Source organism: Centrocercus urophasianus, unplaced genomic scaffold, assembly GCF_019232065.1.
Source record: "Centrocercus urophasianus isolate 14NV4802_14NV808 unplaced genomic scaffold, USGS_Curo_1.0 seq_45, whole genome shotgun sequence".
NCBI classification, from domain to species: Eukaryota; Metazoa; Chordata; class Aves; order Galliformes; family Phasianidae; genus Centrocercus; species Centrocercus urophasianus.
This window is the reverse complement of record NW_024885033.1, coordinates 124,486-152,454: the sequence shown is the minus strand read 5'-3', so window position 1 is coordinate 152,454 and position 27,969 is coordinate 124,486. Positions and strand designations below refer to the sequence as shown.

At 41.2% G+C, this 27,969-nt stretch overlaps 1 protein-coding gene across 7 annotated transcripts in view; it reads left to right on the top strand.

Moving 5' to 3' along the window:
• The window catches only part of TPK1 (thiamin pyrophosphokinase 1), a 187,107-nt gene that overhangs the window by 39,535 nt on the left and 119,603 nt on the right, over positions 1–27,969 (top strand). For all 7 annotated transcript variants that reach the window (XR_006171336.1, XM_042834304.1, XM_042834299.1 and 4 more), the window contains exon 2: positions 9,417–9,491. Coding sequence is in view for 6 of the 7 variants with exons in the window: in XM_042834304.1 (XP_042690238.1) it covers positions 9,417–9,491 (75 nt within the window). In the remaining variant the exon portion in view is untranslated. The remainder of the gene's footprint in view (positions 1–9,416; positions 9,492–27,969) is intronic.

Below are 27,969 nucleotides of genomic sequence, written 5' to 3'. Positions count from 1 at the left end.
TAAGGGGCTCGGAATCACCTCTCTAGATTAAGTTATCTTGGTCTACACTTAAAAGCAAGGTTCCCAAAGACAAGAGATACATCATCTTCCAGCAGGTCGAAGGAGGTGATCCTCCCCCTCTACTCTGCCCTGGTAAGACCTCATCTGGAGTACTGTGTCCAGTTCTGGGTTCCCCAGTACAAAAAAGACAAGGATCTCTTGGAAAGAGTCCAGCGGAGGGCCACGAAGATGGTGAAGGGCCTGGAGCATCTCTCCTACGAGGAAAGGCTGAGTGAACTGGGTCTGTTCAGCCTTGAGAAAAGGAGACTGAGAGGGGACCTGAGCCAGGTCTATAAATATCTAAGGTGTGGGGGGCAGAATGGCGAGGCCGGACTGTTTTCAGTGGTGAGTGGAGACAGGACGAGGGGAAACGGCTGGAAAATGCAGCATAGGAAGTTCCGCACAAATGTGCGCAAGAACTTCTTTAGGTGAGTGTGACGGAGCACTGGAACAGGCTGCTCAGGGAGGTGGTGGAGTCTCCTTCTCTGGAGATGTTCAAGACCTGCCTGGATGCCTACCTGTGCGACCTGGTGTAGGGAACCTGCTTTGGCAGGGGGGTTGGACTCGATGATCTCTGGAGCTCCCTTCCAACCCCTACAATTCTGTGATTTTGTGGTTCTGTGATTCCTAAGCAATGTGTTCCACTTGTTTACTCCTGCTACTTATACTTTTTCTTTGCTATCTGAGTTGACTCGAATCATTGCTACAGTTGCATGCCTCTCCCGCAGTAGGATTTCCTTGCCAAATTCTCCACTTTTGACAGGTTCTTCCACTTTAGAAAAGTAACAAAACACAGAACTTATTTCAGTTACTGTTGTAGTAAAACATATGTTCTCCATATTCATTTATCAGTGGGAGAAAAAAAAACGAGGGAGTGGAATGAAACTGCATCACAGAATTAGACTACAAAACTACATTTCTAATTTCAAACAAGACATCACCAACTTTTCTATTGGATTTCTAATTCCTCTTCTCAGTCCTAATTTACATTATTTGGGCTGCATAACTGCATTATTTCAGAGTAGAGTCCTTTTATTAGTATTTCAGAATCCTGTATTTATTCAGTTCCAGCTTTATTCTCACAGGAAAATGACAATTTATTTCAGAAAATGTGTGTGTGTGTGTGTGTGTATATATATATATGTCTATGTGCATATTTGTGTATATATATATATATATACACACACACATATATATACACACACACTAGAAATAGAATAGTTGGGTATAATGTTGCATAAGTTCAGCATAACTACTCTCTCTGCTGTTTAAGCCTTCTGTTCTCCCTTGTGGAATTCACAATTATATTTATCAATAAATGGGATCAATGGAAATATTTTTAAAGCTTCTGGTGCTGGACTTTTTAAATATGATGGCGAGTGGCTCAGTGACCACCTCAGCCAGCTCCTTCAGAACTCTGGGATGCAGCCATCCGGCCCCATAGACTTGTACACATTCAGTCTCATCAGGCAGTCTTGGACTTGCTCTGTCCTTACAGTGAGAGGGATTTAACGCCCCGGTCCCCACCTAGAGGTTTAGGGATGCAGGGCTCAGGGATGTGAGAAGTACTGGAATCCTGGCTGCCGGTGAAGACTGAGGAAAAGAACTCATTCAGTACCTCAGCCTTTTCTTCATCTGTTGAAGTCAGTTCTCCTTTTACATTTACCAGAGGAGGCACACTCGCTTTGGCCTGTCTCTTCTGGTCAATGTACCAGTAGAAAGTCTTCATACTGTTTTTCACATCCCTCGCTAAGTTCAGTTCTGCCTGCGCCTTGGCTTTCCTGATCCCACATCTGCAAGTCCGGACGGCATCCCTGTATTCTTCCCAGGTGACAGGCTCTTGTTTCCAGAGCTTGTACACACTTTTCTGTGCCCAGCAGATCTTCGCCGAACCATGCTGGTTTCCTACCTCCTCTGCCTGTTTTCTTATTCAAAGGGGTGAAGAGCTCTTGTGTTCTCAGAAGGGCGTTCTTGAAGAGTAGCCAGCTCTCCTCAACATCTTCCTTAAGGTCAGCATCCCAGGGGATTTTGGCCAGTAATCCATTAAACAGCTTAAAGTTTGCTCTTCCAAGAGATATATTCTAGAAGAAGGGATGGACTAGATGTTTGGATGAGACCACTGGAAATCTCTACAGTTCTGTGATTTTGTGATTGGTATCAAACTTAGATCATTTATTATCTCAGAAAGTGTCTGCAAAACACAAAGCTTAATATTTAGTGTGTATACTTAGAATGAGACAATTGCAGCAAAATACCTATGCTCTTTACAGAGCAGATTTGACTGGAAGAGACCTCTGGGTCCATCTGCTCCAACCCCTGCTCAAGTATGGTCCCAGGCTCACGTGCAGGCGGCTTTTAAGATCTCCCAGAAGGAGACCCCACAGCCTTTCTGGGCAGCACACACTGGGGCTCCACGCCCACAAAGCACAGAAGTGTTTCCTGATAAGTCAGAGGTAACCTCCTTTATTCCAGCCTATGCCAATCACCTATTGTCCTGGCAAGGGGCTCCACTGGAAAGACCCTGACTATGTCCTGATTGCGCCCTTTCTTCAGGGGTTTATAGGCATTGTGTCCAGTTGAACAGTCCCAGCTCTCTTAGCCTCTCCTCACATGAGAGGTGCTCCCGTTCGTGATGTTGGTAGCCCTTCATCGGAATGTCTGCAGTATGTCCATGTCTCTCTTGTACAGGGAACCCAGAAATGGACATAGCACTCCAGGTGCAGCCTCACCAATGCTGAAGGTGGAAAGGATCACCTCTATTGATGTGCCAGTGATGCTTTGCCCAATGTAGCCCAGAATACCTTGAGCCTTGTTAGTGTCCAAGTTACTCTCTTAATGCCTATCTAAAATTTGAAATCTTGGGATTCAAGAAAGTCCACCACCGGGTGCCACTGAAGAGCAGAATGTTATGATGACTCTTGAATGACTGAAGCGTATCAGAGTTCACTCTTGTTCAGGGAGAGTAAAACAAATGTTTGACCAGTACTAGAACAGGGAAGTCTGCCCTCCAAGGGAAAATACACATGCTATTAACGGTCCTGCATTATTCCTGCCGGATCATGGGCATGCTCAGGCTGTTTGTACTAAATACTTTGGCCTGATACTGATGGATGATGTAAGGCACCAGAAGGGGAGCAGGGTTCTGACTTGCCAAAGCAGCGCAATCAGTGTTCCCTTCACAATGAAAATGAGGGTTTGTATTGTAATTTCTGCAATCCACGTACCAATCACTTGCAGAGTTACTGATTATGCCCCCACTATTCAAGAAACTTCCTCCATGGTTCTAGTAGGCCACACTACTTTGGTCCTGTGTACACCTTCCAAGGCCACTTAACTAGTTCAGGACTTTCAGAGTGCTTCCTGTAAATGACCTCTTTCATCCTTAGTTCGCTTGTATATGTTTGTCGACCTTCCATATTATCCCACATTGTTATTCCTTATTATTCCATTCTGAACAAGCACACCTCTTTCATTTGCCATGTAAGCTTACACACAGCAACTTGCCATTGTGATAACATCTGGTTCTCATTGCCACCTCTAATGGCGATGTAATCCTTGCTGCATGGCTGGGTGGGATGTGATGGAAGCTGGCTTTGACATCTCAGTGCCGTTAACCATAACACCTTCTGTCCCCATGTCCCATAGTCTTAATAACCACAGAGGGACGCTTTCTCTCAGTTTTGTTTAAATCTTTGTACTAGATTCATTAATTCAGCTGCTATACATGGGCGAGCCATACTATGTATTGCTGTTTCAGCAGGTGGCCGTCCCTCAGGTGGTACACCTGCTGGTCTTCCCTGGAAAGTTTTAGTTTTAGTTTCAGTATGCGTCACATTTCTAAAGGTTCCAGTTGTACTAGAGCCTCAAGTTTTGTCACCTTTGTCATTTTCCTTGAGATTACATTAATAGATTCCAATTCACCAGGAGCATTTTCAATTTCTTTCTTACCTTTTCATCTAGTTATATTACAAGGATCCCATTGCTCCAGACTCGAATCATCTTTTAAGACGGTGGGTCATATTTTCTTCACTGGTAGACTCCTATCAATAGCTAGATTCCTACCTAGATAGAGCACCAGGTGCTCTATCATCAGTTCAAACCATGACTTAACAGTTCCTCTACAGTAACCTTTACAACCAAGTTTTTCAGTCCACACTGATAATTTCTGATTGTTGGCAAACTGCATTTAAATTAGAAAGCTTAATGAAAGAGAAATAACACCATAAATCGATTCAGTAGCTGTGCTTTGCTTATCTGTAGCAGTGCCCTTATCATTTTTCACTGCAGTGCGTGAATGTTACTTTGTTATCCTGTTTTCATGAACCACTTTTTTTTTTAAATTTCACTATGAGACTTTCTCACTAATTATAACTTCTGTGGCATCCTTAGAATCCCCATTTCAGTGTTAGTTCTTTCACAGTATAAGAAACTTCAACTGCTATATGGAGAACAGTTTCAGACTCTTGCTTAGCTGTCTTTTGTCAGTGTCGGTATTTTGGAACTGTGAAAAAACTCCATGTTCTGTCCCATATGCTTTGACATTTGAATAGGAGTGAAAGTTTATTTAGAAAAAAATGAACTTGTGGGGTAGAAATTTCCTGATTGGTGATACTTGAAAACAAATGACTTTTTAAAAAATCGTGGAAAGTAGACCAATGTGAGAGCATCAATAAGAGTGTCTCTGTGCTGTCCATAAGGGAAGGAGTTTTCTGAGGGGTCATTTTGAGCGTTTCGTTCAGAAGTTTGTTCTATATCTGGTCTCTCATGTACGTAATCAGAAATTCACAAGTCTCTGCAGCATCTTTTGCAAGGATCTTGATAAATATCTAGCTGTATTTCAACGAATGCAGGAATTTTCTGAAAATGCTGTCTTTCAGCTTTTTACCTATGTTAAATTCATGAAATGCTTTTCTAGTGGCAAAATTCGTTTTCTTCCCTCTTTGCTAAATCTGCCTCTCTTCGTAGAAGATTCTTGGCTGATCACTGAAAATGTGAGGAATGGCTCTCCTACAGGCAAACAGTAAAACACAAAGAATATCGCTTAGCAGAAGGTCCTTTCTGAAGTCTGGGTGTGGAAGTCGTATTTTGTTAGCACCTTGAGGCAGGACAGTATCTTAGCACAAGTTCCCTGGGGCTGCTCACATCATTTCACTAATAAAGTGTCTAGCAGAGTTTTTTCCTAAAGGCTTCTTCATTTGAAGTAATTAAAGCTTTTTTTTTCTCCTGAAAATTCAGTAGCCAGAAGGCTCTGAGTGTGCAGAGGGGCTTCTAGAGATACTATTCTAAAATTGAAGGGAAGCAAAGAAGAGACATGTATTGCCTTACTGGCTACCAGACAAAACGTTGCATTTTAGAATATATACACCTTTTGAATATTATTGTGGCAGTCAAATGGCTTGAAGACTGGCATGTGACAAGGGGATGCCAATAAAAATGCATAATGATGTTTTATATATATGTATTGCATAGCTAGATGAGTATAGTATGACAGAAAGAAGCCACCAAGGCTTTTAGAAGAGTAAATGAGTGCTCTAAAACCTACTAGAATTCTTGTGACTGAATTAAAGACACTAGTAGGCTATCAGGGAGGTTCACACCACCTTTGAGTAAAATCCTTTGTAAGCAATGAGAAAAGCTTTGTCAAAGAGTGCAGCTGAATAGAAGTAAAAAAGAAGGGAACTAGCAGTTTCCAGAAGGAATGAGTTTGATCACTGACTGTTGCAGAGAAACACAAAGGAATTATTGGTTGATTTGCAACCTTGAAAAGTAAGGAAGCAGCTCTCTGTGTTGCAGCAGGATTAAAATGATCCAGCTTTATCCAAAGATTGGGAGTTTTCCAAGACTGCTAAAAGACTGTGGCTGAGATGAACAGTTTTTCTTAACCATATTTTTTTGCGTATAACTGGCTGTTGATGTAGCTGTGCACCTGTTATGTCTGTTATGCATGCAAGACTGTAAGATATAAATGCAGCAGCTAGGACAAGAGGTGGATGAGACTGGAAATTCCACATTGATGTAAATATCAAGAATAATCTGGAGTCACTGTATGGAGGAATTTACTCTTTTCTCCTTGTGCTGTAGGTGGGTGAATTTGCTCAATCTGCAAAAGTTGAAGAGAATTACATAATGAAAGAGAAATTTACACTAAAAATTGATGAAGCTGTGCAAAGGACCAACTTGTTCTACCTCTAAGAAAAAGCCAACAAAAGCTTCTTCAGTGTAGATAGCCAGGTTTGGGGGCAAGTTACGTTTTACTGCTGAATTCTTGCTTGCAGAATTCTCTTTCCCATTAGTCTGAACTGTGCACGGTTTTGTCAGTGGTTGGGCCAGACTGATAATTATGTTTGTTGAAAAAGGTACATAGTTCTGGAGATAGGTGCTTCCTAATTTGTTAAGGGCTTTAAAGATAAGTGATCTTAAAGTAAATTTGCTTTCAGAGGAATAGGCAGTAGAGTGCTCGGAGCACTGGCAAAGTGAGCTCTTGTCAGGTTTTCTCAGAGTGATGTATGCTGCATATTCCATCCATTGACATGATATTTGACATCAGCAGTTCCAGCTTCTTAATAGCTTTTATGGTAGTGGTTGTAAATTACTGCAGTCCGATTTTATTACTGTTTTGTATCTACCGAGGGCTGTGTCCTTTTTGTAGCTTTGCATTAGCTCACTGAGCACCATTAAAATATTGACATTTGGTCTCATTTTGGTAGCATCAGTAGCATTTTATCACGCATCAATGCAGTAGTTTGAAGTGACAAGCATGTTCCCTTTTTCTAAAAGCAGGAGAAAAATTATTTTATATTTCTACCCTTTTGCAATCCATGACTGGTAAAAAAGAAAGAAACAAACAAAAGCCCTCATAAATGTTTTGTTCTGGGAACATCTAGCTCTTTACAGCAACAGAACAGGTAAGAATCAGCCGCCTTTATAGGCCTCACTGGGAACTCTTGGAAGCATCAACTTGGAAAATCAGCCTTTGAAGTTCCAGTGTGAACACCTACAACCAGGACTCTGACTTTGAAACCATATTTTAATATATAGCAAGAGTCCTCCTAATGTGCAATAAAAGCTAAAATCTTCTGCATTTCCGTATGCTGAAGGGCTTAAATGAAACACAGAAATGCCATACATGATTCAGTAGCAGAAACAAGTTTACAGCACCCATGTCTTATTTGGATTGTATCAGTGTAAGAACCTGTGATTTTGTTTTCTGAGAAGGGCGCCACTAGATCATTAACTGTAATAGAAGGGGATGGCAGCCTTTCTTGAGCTGCTGCTGAGATCTTATTTTGTGAAATATAAGCTGGAAATTGGCACTTGCTTTAAATGTATAATTTTCTACCTTTCTCTTCAAGTTCAAGGGTGAGGCAAAACTGTTCAGACTAAGCAGAGAAAAAGGTTTTCTCGCTCTCCTTTGTTTTATTGGTTCTCTGACCCATTCATCCTTTTCAAAGTAAATTTATTCCTCTAATTAAATATAAGATGAACCATGTTGGCAGAGAGGCAAGTGTAGGACTTGGAGAAGGTATATGAAAGGAACACACAGAAGTTTTGTGTGGTAAACATGTAGATTTTTTGTGTGGAAGTAAAAATTATCATAACACATACTGAGCTGGAAAGGACCAATGAGGTCCATGGAGTCCAACTCCTGGCTCTACACAGAAAACTGCCCAGAATTCAAACCCTGTATTTAAGAGCATTGTCCAAATGCATCTTGAATTCTGACAGCTTGAGGCTGCAAGCCGGAGAATGCCTGACATCCCAACCTTCCTCTGGTGCAGTTCCATGCTCTTCTCTCAGATCCTGTTGTCACCAGAAAGTTCAGTGCCTGCCCCTCTGCTCACCTCGTGAGGAAGCTGTAGGCTGCCATCACGCCTCCCCTCACTCTCCTCGTCTTTGAGCTGAACAGTGACCTCAGCCGCTCCTCATGCGTGTTGCCCTCTAGACCATTCCCTATCTTTGTAGTCCTCCTTTGAATGCTGTAATAGTTTTATGTCCTTATATTTTGGCACCTAAAACTGCACACAGTGTTCGAGGTGTGGCTGCACCTGCACTGAACAAAGAGGGACAGTACCTGCTCTCACCTGGCTAGCAGTGCTAGGCCTGATGTAGCCCGGGCATCTAAGTCTTCAGTACTGCATCTCTACACTACTGGAGAACATTACTGTTACTTCTGTTTTGCAGGTAAGGGAACTAGGGAATAGAAGACATCACTGGGGGAACCCTAAAAGTGATATACAAAATAGTAACACTCCAGTGTCCTGGTCCTCACTTCTTGCTGCTGTTTATGACTTTAAGTATTGTCTCTTCCCCACCCTCATCCAAACGTGTTCCTTTACATTCAAGAATTTCAGCACCTTTATTTGCCCTAAGTTCTGGCTTAAGCTTTACCTTACCTTTACCAGCCCTTGCCATACCTTTATCCTTTCTGCCTCCTGCTCAAAAGCCTGCAAGACTTTATAGTGATGAGGGTTTTCTTTTTTCAGTTGCCGTAGCTTCACATGACCTAATATTACTTCATTAATCTGATTGTTTAAGGATATGAAGCTCCAGAAGAAACTGGTACCCCTATATGATAATTAGGAAGTTATATAACACAATCCCAGCAGAAGGAACTGTAATAAGGGTGTGTATTTACTCTTCAAAGCCATATTGTGCAGTATTTTAACTTTCTATTTGTAGATTTATTTTGGTTCTTCGCAGTGGACATACTGCTAGGGCAGGATGCTTTTGGATCTGGTTCAGACTAATGGAGTTCAGGTCACCAGGAAAACCAGTGAGACTTTTCTCTGTGATGTCACTTAGATAACATGGGCTAAAGTTTGCTTTTGCTTTTGCTAACCTTGATTTTAAGCTCCTTGGTCTTGACCTTTTGTTCTGCATTTGTCAAGCATCTGCCACAGTGGATGTACCATGATGATTAGAGCTTCTAGATGATAGGAAAATGTACATACAAAAGCCACTGATATCCCTAAGAGTTCTGCATTCCGCTGGGGAATGGATTATTGAACCTAAATTAGAAACAACTTCAGAGCTAGCCAAATCCTTCCGTTAGCAGAGGACATGGCAAAACTAATATCAGCTAATGCTGTATCCAGGTGACACCTACAAGCAGGAGATTAAATGGTGGAGCTGTACTGATGGGCATTCCTGTTAAGTGTAGCCTTCAGTGTATGACAGTCTCTTGTAAATGAAAAGTTTGTCAGTAAAAACTTGCAAAGTAAAGGGTATCTAATGACATTCTGGAAGCTTCTTTATCTTGAAAAAGATGAAACTTAAGAAGCAAGAAAATGAGTTTCTCTGTGACTAAAATGCAGCAAAAAGAAGAGGAGGGGAAAAATCCGTATTCTTACTAATTGGACTCAACATTTATCTTACAGGAAAGTTGAAGTTTTGCCTTCTGATTCTGAACCAGCCTTTCGACAGAAGTCGTTTTCATTGCCTGTGGAGCAAAGGTAAGAATAACTTACATATACATATACATATATATAATTTGCTAATTTACTTGATTGCTACCCAGCTAATAAACTTAATGTCTGTTGAATTGCATTGTGGCGATATCCTCTAAGGAAGGACAACCTTCCAGTAAGGGTGTGGATTGGCAGAATGTGTCCCTTGTTGCTGAATGCAGTGAGTGAGCTGATGCAAATTCTGTATTTGCATCTTCTCTGTATTGCTTACATCAGTGGGAAGTTTATGAGCTGCTCTGTGAAAGGTTCTGTAGCTTTTCAGAGGCATGTGAGGAATGATCGTTGTTTTGATGACAAAGTATAGTATATCAGTGGTGCATTTAAGTGTCTGGAAGAAAGCATTCTTTAAAGGTCATCAGTGAAAGATGTAACTCTTAATCAAAATAAAATGAAGTATATTGATATTATGTTGTAAAATGTGAGGATTTGCGTGCGTGCCAGAAATAATGCAAATCAAATGTCACTACCCTTTTGCTTAATGTGCAGTGCTAGTCATCGTCTCTGGCATGATAGCTGCAGATTTACTGACATTGTGTGGGAAGAAATAAATCTTAAAAAAACTGGAGCTATTAATTTCTCCAGTGCAAAAATGCAGTCCTTCACGACTTTGTGTCAAACGACAGGAAACTTCTCTAACTTGTTACCAGTCTGGAGACCTTGCAGAGGGATTCCTTCTAACTAACTAGGGCAGTTAGAGCTGTTTGATTTCGTTGTAGGCAGGAAGGAATTGGAGTAAGATATGAAGTTAGGAAGATGTATTCATGCCATCTAATTCCAGCAAAGCCTAAGTAGGTGCCTGTCTAGACACAGAAAGGAGAAAAGAAAGGAGAATTGCACAGGATGATTCAAAGCTTCTGAATGAGTGCTGTACCCCAGACAGGCTGGTCTTGACCTGCACTGTCCTCCACTCAGTGAAAGGACAGTCACATGTATTTGAGGAATGTTCAAGGTGTGATTTTAGGTATTTTTTTACTTGAGAAGATGCACTGAAATTACATATTCTGTCTTAAATGCTGAAAGAAGGAAGAATTTTTTGACCTCATTAATTTGTCCCAGCTTCCCTCCCTTCCTGTTTTGAGGGCTGAGGTTGGAAAACAGACAGCAAACCATACTAGTCATAGAATGGTAGTATTTCTGTGCTCTGTTTTGTTAAACCAGACTTTTTTTTGTCTGTCCTTTGGAGTCCCCTTGCCATCAAACTTGTGCAGTATGGAGTGCTTCTTAGTGTAACACTAATGGATACTAAACCATAGTAGTTCAGTGAGGGATTGGGATGAGAAGCTGAATAAAATTGGGCGGACTACAGAATGTCTTGCTTGAGTTTACTGCCATGCGTTCCTGTCCTCTGAGCATATCTGCATTGGAAGTCTACTGGTCATGGGTATAGTTTTTTCAAAGTGTCTGGAAAAGTTAGGAGCAGAAGTCCTACTTAAGCTGGTAGAACTTTTGCTGGCAGGTTGCCTCAAGAGAGAGGTGGACATTTTCTGTCAAAGGAAAAATGAAAAAGGAAGGTAGTAACATAGTGAACCTAAAATGTTTTTTTTTTTTAAAAGACATCTTAGCTTTAGTAACTAAGCCTCAGCTTTGAATCCATGGCAAAATTCTGTTCATATCTGACTAGCCGATTACTGGAGGTGTCAGCAATCGTGTGCCTCCTGACATACTGACCTGCTTTGAAAAGTAGTATTTCAATCTGTGCAAACGTGCATGAGCTTCCTGTCCTAGAGTTATCTCCATCTGCGGCTGTGACAGAGGACAGTGGCCCACAGGCCTGGAAAAGAAGGAAAGAGAGAAAAAAACATTTACGGTTTATAGGCCAAGCTGGGCCAGCCTTGTGACTAATGAGACTGCACCCTGGGAGAGGGGAGAAGGAGAAAGGAAGCGAGATAGAAGATGGGTCCAAAAACAGAGCAGTGGCAACAATCTGAGGAGAAACATTAATGTACTAAATGTGATCTCAGAATGCAAGATAATACAATACAGCACAGTGCAATTGGAATTGAGGCCAACAAATCAAACAAAATATGAGGAAGAGAGTGTCCAGTTGACAGGCTACATCCTCTTAGTTTTGTATCAGGTACAGTCATCAACTCCTAATATTAGATAGCACTGTCCTAAAGGCAGGATGGATTAAATGTTGGAGAAGGATATTATGCAAAAGCGGAGAGCAGAGTAAAGTGGTAGAAAACCCCCGTGGTTTTACTGGAGGATTTATTCTGTCAGGTGTAGTAGAGAAATTGAAGACAGCATGTTACTAAGGGGGAACAGGTGAAGGAAAATAGTCTCATGATAAGTGAAGCTGATATGAAGAAACTGAATGCAGGAAGATGAGTCAGATAAAGAAGATTGAGAGTAGACTGCGAATAAACAAGTCTTGGGAGCATCAGTCAAGTCCTTCAGAAGTTCTCTGATTGTATCTATTAGTGTAGCCATTCTTAGTGATGGAAATTGTAAGACTTTTCTCACAGTCCTTATCCTCACAGTGGAAAATATGTGGAAGAGACTGGGCTCTTAATAATTTGTCCCATGGAGGTGTGCATTTTTGTGTCTAGGAGGAGCCTATAAGGAAGACATGATTCAGTGAGGCCTTACCTTCATCCTATCCTGATCATCACTGCTTGTGTCCAGTAGAGTGAAGGAGGTGATTGTCCCTCTACTTGGCCCTCATGAGGTCCCATGTGGAATACTGTGTCCAGTTCTAGGGACCTGAACTTTGGAAAGATGTGGAGGTTTTGGAGAGGGTCCAGAGGAGGACCACAAGGGTAATCAGAGGGTGGCTGGAGCACCTCTCATGAAAATTCGCTGGGGAACCTTGGCTTGTTCAGTCTGGAGAAGAGAAGGCTCCAGGGAGACCTCATTGCAGCCTTCCAAAATTTGAAAGATTATGATCAGGAGGGAAATCAACTTCTTACATGGGTAGATAGTGATAGGACAAGGGGTAATGATTTTAAATTGAAGGAAGCGTGAGTTTAGATTAGATATTAGGGGGAAGTTCTTCCGCAGAGAGGATGTTGAGGTGCTGTAACAGGCTGCCTGGAGAGGTTGTGGATGCCCCGTCCCTGGCAGTGTTCGAGGTTATGGTGGATTGGACCCAGGGCAACTTAAGACTAGTGGTTGGCAGCCCTGCCTACTTCAGAGGGGTTGGGACTGTATCATCTTTGATGTCCCTTCCAACCCAAGGCATTCTGTGATTCTATTTCAGTAGCATTTGTAGATTCTGATTTATTTCCTTATTCCCAAAAAAATTGTAAGGGAAAAGTATCTTGCTTACATTTGTTTGTAGTGGTACTTTGTAAGTGGTTCTAAATGTAAATACATCTTTAACTGAGATTGCTTTGTTGTATTTCTGACATTGTTTCTGTGTTAAGTTGGAAAATACTGAAGCCCATGTTTTAGTAGCTGAAAAAAGGTAAGTTTTATGGAGAGTAAATGAAAGTTCGCAAGATTTTGCATCTGCTCTTTAAATTTTTTTAATTAAAAAAAAGCAATTACTTATGCCAGGAATTTCATCATTGTCTATTAATGGCAAGTTTACCTGTGGTTTTTTTTTTTTTTTTTCAATGTCTCCCTAGTAAAGTAAGGGGCAGTATTACTACAATGCTAAGACCTCTTCTGTGTAAGATTTTTCTCAAGTTCAGGATCTGAATCTGTATCTTGTTTCTGAAAGCACTGCCCTTAAAAGCTGTGGTACTCAGATGGTCCAGAGATGGCTGCATGTCCTCACTTGATAGCAGAATACTAGTTGGCTTTGTGCCGTGGTGTACTTTCCATTTTTGAAATGCTGACAGAGGTAACTGTAAACACAAAAAGTTATACTTTGAAAAATGAAATTATTTCAAGAATTGTAGTAATATGACAATGTTCTACAGCAATCTGATGAAGCGCCCATCCATGCTGTATTTCCAGAAATAGTAGAGTGCTGTTAAATAGCATCTTCAATTTCCTAGTGGGGAATGATATATTACAGTAGTTTTTTTCCTTAGGTTTCATTTAACCTCTGGCTGAATGTTCTTTTGTCCATGGGTTTACTGCTAAATCCAGCTACAGAATTAAAATATTGGTTAGTCTAATGCTGCTTAACTGAAGAACAAGGCTATTAGACTTGTGCATTGTGATAAGAAGACTTGTCCATGGGTATTTTTCAATCAACAGCTGTGACACATTAGCCACTGTGCCTTCCTCAAAAGAACAATCTTTTTCTGCTCATAAATATTGTCTAAGAAAGTTTTAAATCAAACAGAATGTTAGCCATTGTCTTGCTCCAATTTGTAGGAGGAGAGGAGGTTCTTTGATATGTATATACCTGGCATGACATTAAGAAGCAACGGTTCAAATGTTTATTACAGATCTTAATCAGGGATATGGAGAAGGGCAGAATGATGACTATTACGAATTAGGATGATGAGGAAGGGCAGGTGGGAGATAGAAAAGATAGGAAAGAAGCAAGAATTGCATGAAGCGGGGATAGTCACCACCAGGATCCAGCAGTGTCCCGTTGCATGACGTTTTGAAGGTCTGAGGCAAAAGCAGCAGAAGGAGAGCAGCAGCAGTGTGGCGGCCTTGGGCAGCAAGCAGGCAGCAGGAAGAAGTGGCAGGTAAGTCCAGGAGGAAGCAGCAGGACTCGGGTGGCAGGCCCAGGAGAGTCCGTCAGCATGCAGGCTTGTGAGGCTTTTGATGGCAGACACCTTCTTGTTCTTAAGCCTGCAGGTCATGAGGAATTTGTTGTCAGGAAACCTCTTCTTCTTCGTGAGGAATCTGTTGTCAGAAACCTAATCTCATGGCTGTAGGTTCCCTTTTTATCCTTCTTCTGGCAGCATGGCATTCCTGGATGCTTGGGTAAGTCATGTGCCGTACGCCCTGAGATGGCCATCTTCCTCGAGATAAGCCCACAGAAAAGGCTGCTTCCTGGCTGTTAATCTCTGGCTTATCACTCTCTCATTGCCCCTGGCCTTGTCCATCTGTGTCCCTCAGACAGACGATTTCTGAACCGTTGCCCAGAGCTTGTCCATCAGTGTTCTCCAGACGAAGGATTTCTCAGCCCTTGACTAGGACTTGCTTGGACTTGTTCATCTGTGTCCTAAGCAAGCTTTGGAGACAGTGGTGCAAAAGAATAATCTCTTACAGCCATTAATATTACAAAATGTTCCTGACTGCTTAGTGGGATAGAGTACCAAAATCCTTCTGAAATAGGCTGACTGAATACTGACTTGCAGAATGCTTATTTAATGTTGGATGAGCAGACAAGAAGGAGATAAGATTGTATCAGTCCTTTCAGAATCTGTACGACTGTAATGTCTGTTGTTTTTTGAGTATTCCCCTAAGTAGTCTCTTCCATGCACCATTGCTTTCAGTTAAGGAATTTGGGGTCTAGTTATGTCTCTATGCTGCTCTCCCAGCTGCTTCTTTTATACACAGAGATTTTATGACACTTTGTAGATTGTGGATATAGAGGAGGAGAAAAATATTTTGCTCACTAGAAATTTCAGCTCTTTATTTTTGGAAGTCTGTATTTTTAAATAGCAGAGAGCAGACTTCTACAGCAGCAGTGAAATATACCCAAATTTAAACTTGCTTTAGGTCCTCTTCAGGTAATATTTTCTGACACTACATCTGTTGTGAGTGCTTATCCATAAATTGATTTTTTTTCAAATTACTGTCTCTATCAGTACCTTTTTACAACGAAGTTACTATTGGATTTTAAACAGTATCTTGACTATGAGGCATCTTTCCTGTCAAGGTCAGCCTACTGTTTTGTGAAAATCATAGAATCATAGGATGGCCTGGGTTCAAAGGGACCACAATGCTACGTGCAGGGTTGCATGCTGCAGCATGTTTGCTGGAAATACAGAAACACGTGCAACTGCACCAGCAATTTTAATAAACCTTTTCAGTGAATTTCAGACTTAGTACTTACACAAAATCAGAGTTGACTATTTGTCTGCAGTGCTGCAGCTGCAGCATGTTTGCTGGAAGTACAGAAGCACCTGTCTCAAATCACCTCTTTGTCTTGTATGTACCTTAACATAGCTTCCAGGAGCATCTGCTCCATGATCTTCCCAGGCACAGAGGTGAGGCTCAGCAGCCTGTGGTTCCCTGGGTCTTCCTTTTTTACCTCTTAAAAATGGGAGTAACGTTTCCCTTTTTCCAGTCACTGGGGATTTCACCCGACAGCCATCATTTTTCAAATATGATGGAGAGCGGCTTGGCAGCCACATCAGCCATCTCTCTCAGAACCCTAGGATGGATATCATCCGGCCCCATGGACTTACATGCATTCAATGACTTAAATTTGAGGTTTGAGAAAAGACTTTTCATGGCAACCAAATGCACCTATTGTCACCTGGTTACTTCAGTGTTGGGACAATGGGCCAACAGTGTGTTGCTAGATAGCAGAGAAGCTTGTCAACTGGGCAGCACTGCTAGAGACTCAGCCATTGACAGAGGTATTAGTACGTGGGAAGGGGTGCTGCTGACACTCCCAGCTCTGCTCACACACATCAGAGCTGCCGTGCTGCCAAGGGTGGGGGGAGCTGCCTTGCTCTCCCTCAGCTTCCCTCAGCTTCCTAGATGCATTTTTTTTGCTGCAATTTGGACCCTCTAACAATAGTTCTTCATCATGAGCCTCCAGTGCCAAATTGATCTGCTTGAGGTTTGCCCTACCACCAATGCTAAAAACTACCCACGTGCTCATTTCTAATGAATGAAGAAGAAGAAGAGAAGAACTACTACATCCCCCAGAGAACTGTTCGCTGTTCTGTTATCATTTCTGCTCATGGAGAAAAGATAAAAGGCCTTCGTAGGTCTCCTGACGGCCCTTTTTCGATCATTTGGTTCATCTCTGTTGCGGGTGGAGTCTCATCACAGCATGATGGCCTTTGGTTTTCAGACACTTTCATTTAATTTATTATCTTCAATTCTAGTTTTATTATATTGTATTATAGTGTGTTAGCTTGCATTCCAGTATCTTATTTAGTATATTAGTTTGTTTTTCCTCAGATCATTGCTGTGGTTTTGTTTTTAGGCCCATCTCTCTACCCTTTTCTACTTTTTTTTTTCTTCCCTTTTCCCTTTCCAAGACGTGGATCCTTGGGTTCCCCCATCCTGCTAGTCATAGAACCTGGCTGAACTGGCCCGTAAATCATTGGCATTCTTGGTGGAGAACACGGGCATAGGCTGCTTTTTGGCTCTCTGCTCTTGGAGAGTTTCGTTAGAAATTGTTTGTTAGGATTTTATTTCTATTGCAGGTGCTCACTGAAAACTTGACTTTGAAATTCCCAGGTGGACTTCCATTATTCCGGGATATTTGTAAACTTTGAGCACTGCTATCTTGCTTCTGTAAAGAGAAAAAAAATGATTTCCCTTTTGGAACTGTTTCCAGAGGGAGCTGCTGATTCTACAGAACTTGTGATTTTTAAACAGTGTCCCAGTCTCTCCTTTGAATCATTTATGCAGTTTTTGAATGCTCATCCAAGGATCATGGTAATCATGGTGTCAGTCTCCCTGAATGTACTCCTCATCATTTCACTCAGTATCTGTATTTTTAATATTTTGAGAAAACCTTCCCCAAAGCCAGAAAATTCTGAATAGCAGGGAGTGTGAAGGGTCTTGGGAGAGTCTTTAGAGAGATGGACATCCTTGGTGTCATGGGACTTTACTCCTGAACACCTGCAAGATCCTGAGAGCCTAGGCAGATATTTGAGGCAGTGATGTTGCAGCTCAGACAGACCTAAGGAGGCATAAATTGTTTGGGGCCTGGCTTATGCTTATCAGGCCTTATTCAATTCTATCCCAGAGAGGGAGAGAGTTTCTGAAATTGAGTGAGAGAGTCTCCAAACCAAAAGGGAGAGTCTCTGAGCCTGAAAGGGAGAGAGTCCAAACTGAGAGGCAGAATCCCTAGGCAAGAAAGAGATTCTCCTAGTTAAGAAAGGGAGTCTCCAAATCTGGCAGGTGTATCTCTTAGCCAAGAAGAAAAAACTCTTAAGTCAAAAGGAAAGATCTCCAAGCTGAGAGAAGGAATCTCCAATCTCAATGGGACACCCTCTAGTCCAAATGAGACATCTTCCAGTCCGAGTGAGACACCCTCCAAATTGAGGGAGACACCTTCCAGTTCAAACTAATCAGTATCCAAACCGAATGAGCCCATATTCAAGCTCAATGAGTAATTCTTGAAGCTGAACAGGATGTCCTTCTAGCCAAATAGGTTCTGTGCCGAGCTGGAGCATTGGAACTGACCAACCTGATCAACCACAGGAGGCACCAGAATCAGTGTCAGTTACCGCTGTAAGAGGATGGAAAATGAAATGAACGTTGACTCACTTAGAAAGGAAGAAGGAGGAGGAGAAAGTAGAGAAAGGAGGTCCCTAGGTCCAGAGGAGTAGCTCATTCAGCGGGTCCAGAGAGAGGGCTGAGACCTCCAAATAAAATCATGGTTACCAGTGCCCAGGAAGGTAACTACAAGTCCTGAAAGAGCAGGAGGTGAAGGACACGTCATCACCATTACCATTCAGTCTCTGAAAATGACTTAAATTTGAGGTTTGAGAAAAGACTTTTCACGCCAACCAAATGCATCTATTGTCACCTGGTTACTTCAGTGTTGAGACAATGTGGCCAACACTATGTTGCTAGATAGCAGAGAAGCTTGTCAACTGGGCAGCATTGCTAGAGACTCAGCCATTGACAGAGATATTAATATATGGCAAGATGAGGCCTTCACTCTCTGGAAGTGGATACTATTAGCCATAAAAGAAAGATACCCCTTCAGAGACAATCTGATGCCTGAGAAAAGAAATGGACTGACGTGGAAAAAGGCATCCGTTATTTGAGAGGATGCGCCATGGTGGATTTGTTACATGACCGTGCATTCATTCCTGATGATCCAAATCAAGACCATGATCCTGAGAGAGTAAGGTGAACACCAGATATGTGATGTAAATTGACAAGAACTGCATCAGAAAGGTACACTGGTACAATTAGCAGCAATGTATGGCAGAAGGAAAAGAAGATCCCTTTTAAATGAACTGATTAATAAATTTCAGGACTTTGAGTTACACTTAACCCCTCTACAAGCTTGCGTTCAGCTGTTTCAAAGGTAGCTGAAAAACTGAACAGAATGGAGAATAATCAAGAAGATATGATAGATGAACTGCCAACTATGCTAAATGCTGATGGAACCGATGAATCCATAGTGGTATCAGATACATCTGCTGGGCATCAGGATTCCCAAAACAGCCTACTGGAGGGACTGATCAAATTGTTTTCCTCCCAACCTGCATCATCCAGTGTTGATTAAAAGAAGACATCGTCCTGCTCAAGCAAATGACAACAGTAAGAAACAGAACTGGGCCAAATCAGCCCATAAACTGTTAACACTGTGTTACCTGTTAGCAGTGAACTTTTCTTGTTTGCATATGCTGCCCTTTTTTGTACTTTTAATTCATTTCTTGATGAATTGTAATATATTTCAAATTCATACTAGATCCAGAATTGGCAGCCAGCATAAAGCTTCACTGAATTTACAGCAGCTACTATTTTTAAATAGGAAAACGTTCATAAAAATGGTGATTTGGAAATCGCATAGACTTGATGCTTTACTGCCACATCCAGCAGGCATTCCAGAGTAGCAGTAACTCTTACCATTAGCCTCAGCAAAACTAGTCTGTTCTCCCCAGAGCAATATCAGCTTCCTGATATGTCAGCACTGAAGTTCATTTTTCCTAATATGAATTGGAACAGCAATCTAATTTCTAGTTTGTATATAGTAATTTATATTTGCTGTTCAGTGCCACTTAATGTAGATTTAAATGTTTTCTTACAGTAGTGTAACTGATGCTGGACTGCATGCACTGAGTTCATAGTCCTTCCACTACAGCAGTCTGAGGGCAGTTATTGAGGTAGGAGATCTAGGCTACACTCTGGAACAACTCTGGCACTGAACAGAGTTGGCAAGCACCACACTTTCAGCTCAGGAACTGCATAATGTATTGATCTTAGTACCTGCTGTAGTTTTGCACTACCTGAAATTTTGGGCAAAGGACTTTTACTAGGCTGAGCTTTGCCCACGATTTATTGTAGAACCTTGACCTCTACCAGTTTTCTGTAGTGAATTACTGGTGTACACTTTGCTTCAAAATATTAAGCTTAAAATCCCAGAGATATGGTAAACTTTGCCATTTGTGACATGTATATTGTAAGAGCCTTTCTAGTTCAGAGTCTGTCCAGAGAGAGCCAGCGGGTGGGTGTTTTGAAAAGCAGCCGTCAATGATTTTTGCAGACCTTTAGATGTGTCTTGGCATCCCCAAAAATAAAGGAGGATCTTCCTGGCCTTTTGCTCAACTAGGTTCCCTCGCCATAGTAGTATTTGTGATAGAAGGTAAAAATTTTAAGTAAAATTTGAGACTTACTAGGCTGCATTTTTTTGCTGATTTTAGTTCTCTGTAAGTCCAGCAACAGAAAATTCTGAGATCTCTTTGTTTAATGGATTTGAGATGCTTTTAGAAAAATGAAAAGAATGAGTAATTAAGATTCCCTTCTGTGATGCTTTGGAATGCAAAACCCTGCTGCAGTTCTCACTAACAGAACAATAGGGAGTTTCTTTGAAGTACTAGAGCATAAAAACATACCAGATGATTACAGCAGAAGAAAAAGATGGTGGGTTATTACAGTGGTTTATTATTCTAGTTATGAAGTGTCTTGTTATTTATTATTGAGTTGGGAGGCAAATACCATTAGGGACTTACACTGTCAAAAGTTTTGCTATGTAAAAGCCTTTGATAGCATCTTTGGAAAATGATGTCAGGAGGATGCTATAGTGCAGTTCCATGCAATGAACAAGATATAAGGCGATACAGAAAAAAAAAGGTCATCTTTGTTAGAGACTCAGCAAGAAAAACGATCCTGGGAATGAACTGAGGGACTAGGGGTGCATGCATGAAGTCAGTCCCAGTAAGAACCATGAGAGGAAAAAGAAGGTTCTTCACTCTGTAGAATAAACACTTGGTTTTCTGTTGCCTTAAGCTATCTATGAAAAGTGTTTAAGGACATGTGTCACTGGGAATCACTGCAGGGCAGAAGTATTATTTTCATAGCTAGAGTTTAGAAAGATTTCACTACTAGGATGAAGATCTTGTAGAAGTTTGAAGTTCTCTAGGGTTGCTGATTTCAGAGCCTTCTTACTGCTTGCTATGGTCTTTTATCAAACTGTTGTTTTATAGATTTTTTTTCTCTTACTCCAGGGTTGCCTGAGGGCAGACAAGCATTTAAACAAAAACAAGTAATAAAAGAATGATGATTTCTTTTTATAAGCAGGTATCCTCATTTTATTCTGCCTGAATGTAGTTGTGTTTGCAACCTTTGAATTTCAAGAGTTTTGATTACTTAGTTACCACGATAATAAGAATGAGCAACAAAGCCAGTGAACGGCTTAGCTCTTCAGTACTAAATTGAGACTCTGATGGGGCACTGTGCTGATGAAATGTACATTGTTCACTGTTTTAAATGCCAGAAGGAACATCAAGTAGTTGGAGAAGATGGGTGTTGTGCTGCTGGTTTCCTATTTGTCTTGCACTCACACACGCTATCAAGTAATAAAACTGAACTTTAAAATCATGGAAGTCAGAAAATACTTAACTTTTCTGCTCTACTCATTGCCTCTGCTCCTTTGTTCAGGTGGGCTGTTTTGTTATATTATAGCAGCACATAAATATACTAAATGTGATACTGAAAGTAGTAAGTGATTCTATATACTGAAAACAGCTAAGATTTTTGTTTTGTTTTGTTGTGGTGGTTTTTTTTGTTGTTGTTGTTTTATTTTTTTTTGGTAATGCATAACTGTTTAAATTGCTGCACAGCTTTCCATGTGACAAACTCTAAAGTGATTGTTGGGCTTACATCAAAGGCAGCTTTCTTGGTTATCTTTCTGCTTTTTGTTACTTACCTTGTATATTGTCATTGCTACTAAGCACTTGTTTTGTTACATTATTATAACACATTCACAAATGTGTTTTGTTTGAGTTTGGGATCATGAAAAATTTCTCAGTTCTGTGTCTTCTTCGGCAAAGACCAGACTTTTCGAAAAGTTAACAGAGAGCCAGATTCCTCAACTTACATGTCTAGTTGGAGATGCTAAGAGTTTTGAGTAAGCAAATATTGTTCTTACTGATTTCAAATTAACAGCTAAACATGATGACTGTTCTTGTCTTTGTCATAGCAAATTTATGCAACCACATACTTGGCTGGATTTAGTGTGATCTGCTTCTTGATGAGATGAGCCACAAAAGCTATGCACAGTATTAATAATGCAAAATGTAAGAATTATTTAAGAATCTTTTGAGTTCATGGCACCCTAATTTTTCTTCCTCTGTCATGTGTTACTTTTTGTAACACATAGAGCATAGATGTTCAGTTGTTCACCTTTTCATTATTAGGGCACTGGGGCTGTGGTTGTCTTTTTTTAGTCTAGGCTCTTTCTGATTACAGCAGAGATTTGCTTAAGTAAATGAATGAAGCTCTTTTTGACTCAATTTAATTTCATGTATTTAGAGCAGGCAGAAACATAATACATAACCGTGGACCTCATATTAACAGCTTTTCTCTTAAAAATTCACAATTCTTTATGTAGTACGCTGATGACAGATGGTAACAGAGTAGCTTGACTTTTCATTGACAGTGAATCACATTGAAATAGAAAGAAAAATTTGTTATAGGCTTCTTATTCTGGAAAATTTTGTTCAAGTAAAAGACACAACTCATCTTTTCTAGAAGTGTTTTACACTGTTGGAAGTTCTGTAGCTGATGAAAAAGCTCCTGATGTTGGTGCTTCTTCAGTTACTTGGAATTAATTTGCTTCTGAGCTTTAGAGATGTGCTGATCCTACTTTTACTAGAATCAATTTTAACATTAATTCAGGTGTCCTAGATAGGACGTTATTAGCACAAGTGTGAACATTGGTTCAATGGAAGCTGAATTAACACTGAAGTAATTTGGTCCTGTAGAGTATGAGCAGTATCCTTTTGGAATTTCTTTTTAAAAATTCCAGCCCTCATGAGTTTCAGTCCCTTAGTGCTTGTGTTTGGAGCCCAGGGTATGAAAGATAAAATTGTTCTTGGTTTCTTAAGGTGTGGAAATTAGGAGTGATAGATACAACATTTTAAGAAGCATCTCTGGCTATTTAGATGTGGACCTTTTCGTTGCAAAGACGCTGAAGTAGTTACAGATCTGGAATGTTATTTATTTATCTTTTGTTTGAGATTTCTGGAGAAAGTGATTTGTATCAGCAAATAGTCCTCAGGAAGTCTCAACATTTAGTCATTACCAAGTGTGTGGACCTGACAGTGACTTAGCTCATCAACTCTCTTTAGCTGTAACCCTTTTGACAAATGCATGCAAGGCTGTTATCTGCCATCAGAAGGAATCTACATTACAAGAAAGGCTTTAGAATGTCGGCAGGAATTTCTGCCTCTTCTGATGGGGGTCTCAATAAGAACTGAGCCCACTGAAACTTGTAAATGTCTTCCAGAACTGTTGTTTTTGGTTCACTCTACCTATCTGCCTGATTATCGTACTGAAAGCAAGATTTTTTCTTGCAGTTTCTGTTCCTTGGTTTGTTTGGATAAGTATTTCAAAAGTGGGAAAAAAACAGTGAGTCAATATCTGGGTAGAGAGAGAGAGAAAGAAAGAGGAACGCTCTGATGTACACTCAGCAATGCTGTAGATCCCATACTTGTGTTTGACCAGATTAGTCTGGCAAATATGGGTTCCAGCCACTTTGGATTTCTGGAGATATTGTGGAAGTAGACTGGCTCATCCATTTTGTCTATTTGTTGTCCTTGGTGTTTGTTGCTGCAGTATAAATAACTGTATTTACCACTGTTTGGCAAAATCCATATGCTTTCCTCTTTCGTGTGTGTGTGTTTTTGTGTGAGAGAGAATCTCTCTTTCACTAAGCTTCCTGAAAGAAAAGAGAAAGCATAAGAGAATGGATGAGGTGCAGTAAATGTCCACTGAAAGTCTTACTGACAAGGTTTAAAGTTGCACTTTTCATTCTCTTGAAGAAGACAATCACTGTAGGGGACCTCAGTTAGAACTTGTCTAGAACTTGGAAAACAAAAAGAACAAACAAAACAGTTAGAACTTTGCTGGAGTTTCTGAGGGCAGTTCCAGTGTTTTCTTCTTCAGTCAGCATAGAGAGAGAAGGAATATCTCAAAAATGTAATTTAAAAACCTTGAAATCTGAGTTGTCTCATTGTTTTCCTCAGAGAGGTTAGATTTATGTATCAGATCCCTAAGCTTGAGGGCAAGCACCTCAGGTGTGAGATTATTTTCTCTTCAGAGTTCGTTTCCTTGGCCAGTTTACTGCAAAAACACAAGCCTTATCAATTTTGTGGTAGCTGGTGTCCATAGTTTAATTTGTTATCTGTGCTGTACCTCCACTCTTTCTCAACTGATTATCCCAAGTCTTTCTTTTCTGCTTAGCATCAGAGGAAGGACAGTGAAGTTAAATCTTGAGAATGCAAAGCTACAATCTAATTTTGAACTTTCCTTGACTGTCATGATTTTATAATTTTGTTATTGGTATTCCACATCATAACATCATGTAAAGCATGGGTAATTAGAGAGTTAATACTCTAGTTCTATGGACTGACAACTTTCCAGATACCTGGTTCTCAGAAGAGAAGAAGAAGGACACATCCCAGGGGACTTCATGTTCAGAGAGGAAGATAAGCCATGGGAGGAAGTCATGAGATCTTGCTCTGTCTCTCTCACACTCTTCCTGTCAGTGTATGGGTGTGCTCATAGAGGCTGATGAGGAACAATGCCCTCCTAGATCTGTTGCTTGTGAGTAGAGAAAGTGTCCTGGGTGAAGTGTCACTTATTAGCCGTCTTGGCCATAGTGACAGTGAAATGCTCAAACTTAAAGTATTTGGTGATAGGAGGAAAACTGCCACCAAAACCTCAGCCCTGGATGGTTAGGGGACAGAGCTTAGGGTGCTCAGGGTGGTAGTTAGTAAGATTCCTTGGGGAGCTGATTTGAAGTCATTGGAATCCGTCAGTGCTGGTCACTTTTTAAGTACCATATCCTGAAAGCACAGGAACAGGTAAAACCAATATGTTGGAAATCAAGCAGATGGGGGGTAGAAAGCCATCTTAGCACAACATGGATCTTCTAGAGCTTAAGTAGAAGAAGAAAGTGTATGGCTACTGGAAGCAAAGATACGCAAAATGAAAAGACTACAGGGATGGTGTTTGTAGGGAGAAAGTTAGTGTGGACAGAGGTTGGTTAGAGTTGAAGCTTGCTAATACTGTAGGGAACAATAAAAAATGTTGTGGGTTTTTTTTTGTTTGTTTTGAAGTATGTTAACAACAAAAGGAGGACTAGAGAGTACACTAGTTCATTATTTAATGAGAATGGTCATCTTACACATGTGAGCCATAGACAAGGCAGGGAAGTTTGATGCCTTCTGTGCCTGGGTTCTGGAACCCCAGGTGCCCTGAACTGTAGGTCTGTGGCTGCAGTAGCAATCAATTCATGGAACCATAGCAACATCAAGGTTGGAAAAGGCCTCCAAGATCATTCAGTCCAACCATCCACCTATCAGCAATATTTCCCAACTAAACCATGTCCCTTAGTACATCATCTAAACTTTTCTTGAGCACCTCCAGGTATTGAGTCCAGGAGGTGGACTCAAGCACCTCCTTGGGCAGCTGATTTCAGCACTTAACCACTCCTTTGAAGAAGAAATTTTTCCTAACATCCAACCTGAATCGCCCTTAGTGCAACCTGATTCCCAACCAGCTCCAGACTTGTGCTCCATCTGGATGCGTGTAAGTCCGTGGAGCCTGATGGGATTCATCCCAAGGTACTGAGCTGGTTGAGGTCATTGGGAGACCTCTCTCAATTCTCTCAATTATTTTTTAATGTTTGTAATTACTTGGACAGCTGGCAAACATTGTCCCAGTTTTCAAGATGGGCAAGAAAGAAGATCCCTGGTAAATACAGACCTGTCATTTTCTCTTCAGTGCCTGGCAAAATTATGAAGAAAATTATGCTGTGAGTTATTGAGAAACACCTGAAGGAAAATTAGTCTCATTGGTCACAGCAAGCACAGGTTCAGAAGTGTAAAGTCTTGTTTAACAATTTTGATTTCCTTTTATGACAAGGTCACCCATCTGCTGGACCAAGGGAAGCCAGTGGAGGTAATCTTTTGGTGTTTCATCAGTAATCTTCTGGAAAAATTGTCCAGAATACATACAGACAAAAACCTGACACAGGGTGAACACTTGGCTTATGGGCCCTGCTCAAGGAGTTACAGTAATTGGGATTAGATGTGACTTACAGACAGAGACATTGATGGAATTCCTCAGAATTCCATTTTAGGGCCAGTTCATAAATTACTTGGATGTAGGACTAGGAATTGTTTTGAACAAGTTTGCTGATGATACTAAATTGAGAGGAGCTGCTGATTCCGTCAAAGGAGTCTTTCAGAGAGACAATAGACAAATTGACAGAGAGACATAGACAAATGAAAGAGCTGGGCAGTCAAGAACTGCATGAAATTTAAGAAGAGCAAGTGCTGGATTCTGAACCTGGGAAGAAGCAACCCTGGCTATACTTACAGACTCGGAGGTGAGATGCTGGAGAGCAGCCCCACTGAAAGAGTTTTGGGGATCTTAGTTGACAGCAGGTTGAATGTGAGTGTTCAGGAAAGCCAGCTGTATCCTACAGTGCATTAAGAGGTGCATTGCTAGCTGGTTGAGGGCACTGGCTGTCCTGCTCTTCACTGCACTGGTGTAGCAAAGTGATGATGAGTGATAAAACCCGAAGGAACAGCATGAAGCATGAAACACAAGCATAACCTCCATCACAAGTTATCACAAGTTCTACTACATCACAAGTTCTTGTTAGAGCTCAGATTTTTTACCACAATCTGTCCTTTTACTTTGACAGGAGTTAAGGTATTACAGACAAAATGCCTGTAAATTGGAAGCCCTTCTGTTGTCCAGCGATTTAGAAAATTGAGAACATAGTACACTTTAGCTACTCTTTCCTGAGGGGTCGTATACCCGTGCTCCCCATTTTTTGTTTCTGAAGCATGGCCTTTAAGGGCCATGGGCTCATTCTATGATAACTTGACCTATGAGAGAGTGGGGTATGCCTGTCTGGTGTTGAATACTCCACTTCTGAAAGAAGAAGTAGGTAGCATGGGCTACATATCCTGTCCCATTGTCTGTTCTGTTTTTGGGACCCCAAGAACTGCAAATGCCAGTAGGAAGTGTTTCCAGACATCTTTTGCCTTTTCTTCTGTATGCCCAGATGCAAGAACACAGGTGGAGAATGTATCAATAGAAACATGAACATAACGGAACTTCCCAAATTCTGGTTTGTGTGTAACGTCTGTTTGCCAAATTTCGAAGGAGCTCAATCCTCGAGGATTAACTCCAATAGAAGGTGTTGGTGCAACAGTTTGACAGTCTGGACAGGACTGTAGGATCTGTTTTGACTGATCGGTGGTCAGTTGGAAGGCACACTGTCATGCCTTTGCATTTTGATAGTAAAAATTATGCGATAACTGTGCTTGGGCAAACTGATCGAGGATCACAACTACTCCTGCCAGTTTGTCCACCTGCGCATTACCCTCGGAAACGGGTCCTGACAGAGAGGAGTGAGAACGGACAAGCTGAATGAAGAAAGATTCCAAGCGATGATCTAGAAACCATTTTAAGAGCAAAAGAAGTGCGAACAGCTGCACATTAGTTGTTTCCTTTGGATAAGAATGCTTCAGCCACATCACGATGCCTGCAACATAAGCAGAATCTGCTACTATAGTGGTTCTATATCTGCTACTGTATAATGGTTCAGACCATTGCTCAAACACATGGACCAGTGCTGTAAGTTCCACAATTTGTGGAGAGCCGGTGGTGACATGGATGTCACTGTTTCTGGTCCTGGCAATGCCTCATTGTACGTGACTGCACGGCCAGTAAGAGCACCTACAAGAGGGGCTAATGATAATTTAGAAACTGGCAACAAATAGAGAGAATGAAGAGATTGTACAGGCTTGAGCACTAGCAGATGAATACTTATCTGCCCTGAAAATCCCACCAGTGTGTCAAAGGTTTTGCTGAAGTCTAGGTAGACTACATCAGCATCCTTTCCCTCAACTACCAGTCTGGTCACACAGTCATAGAAGATTAGGATGAACAAACACTACCTGCCTTTTATGAAGCTGTGCTGGCTGGGCCTCATCCCCTGGATGCCATGCATGTACTGTGTGATCTCACCCAGGATGCTCCATAACCTTCCCTGGTATCGAGGTCAGGCTGACAGGCCTGTAGCTCCATGGATAGGCCTCCTTACAGCTCTTTTTGTAGATGGGAGTCACACTGTCAAATCTCTAATCCTCTGGGACCTCTCCAGATAACCAGGAACGCTGATAGATCATGTCAGTTGTTCCGAGGTGCCCGATCT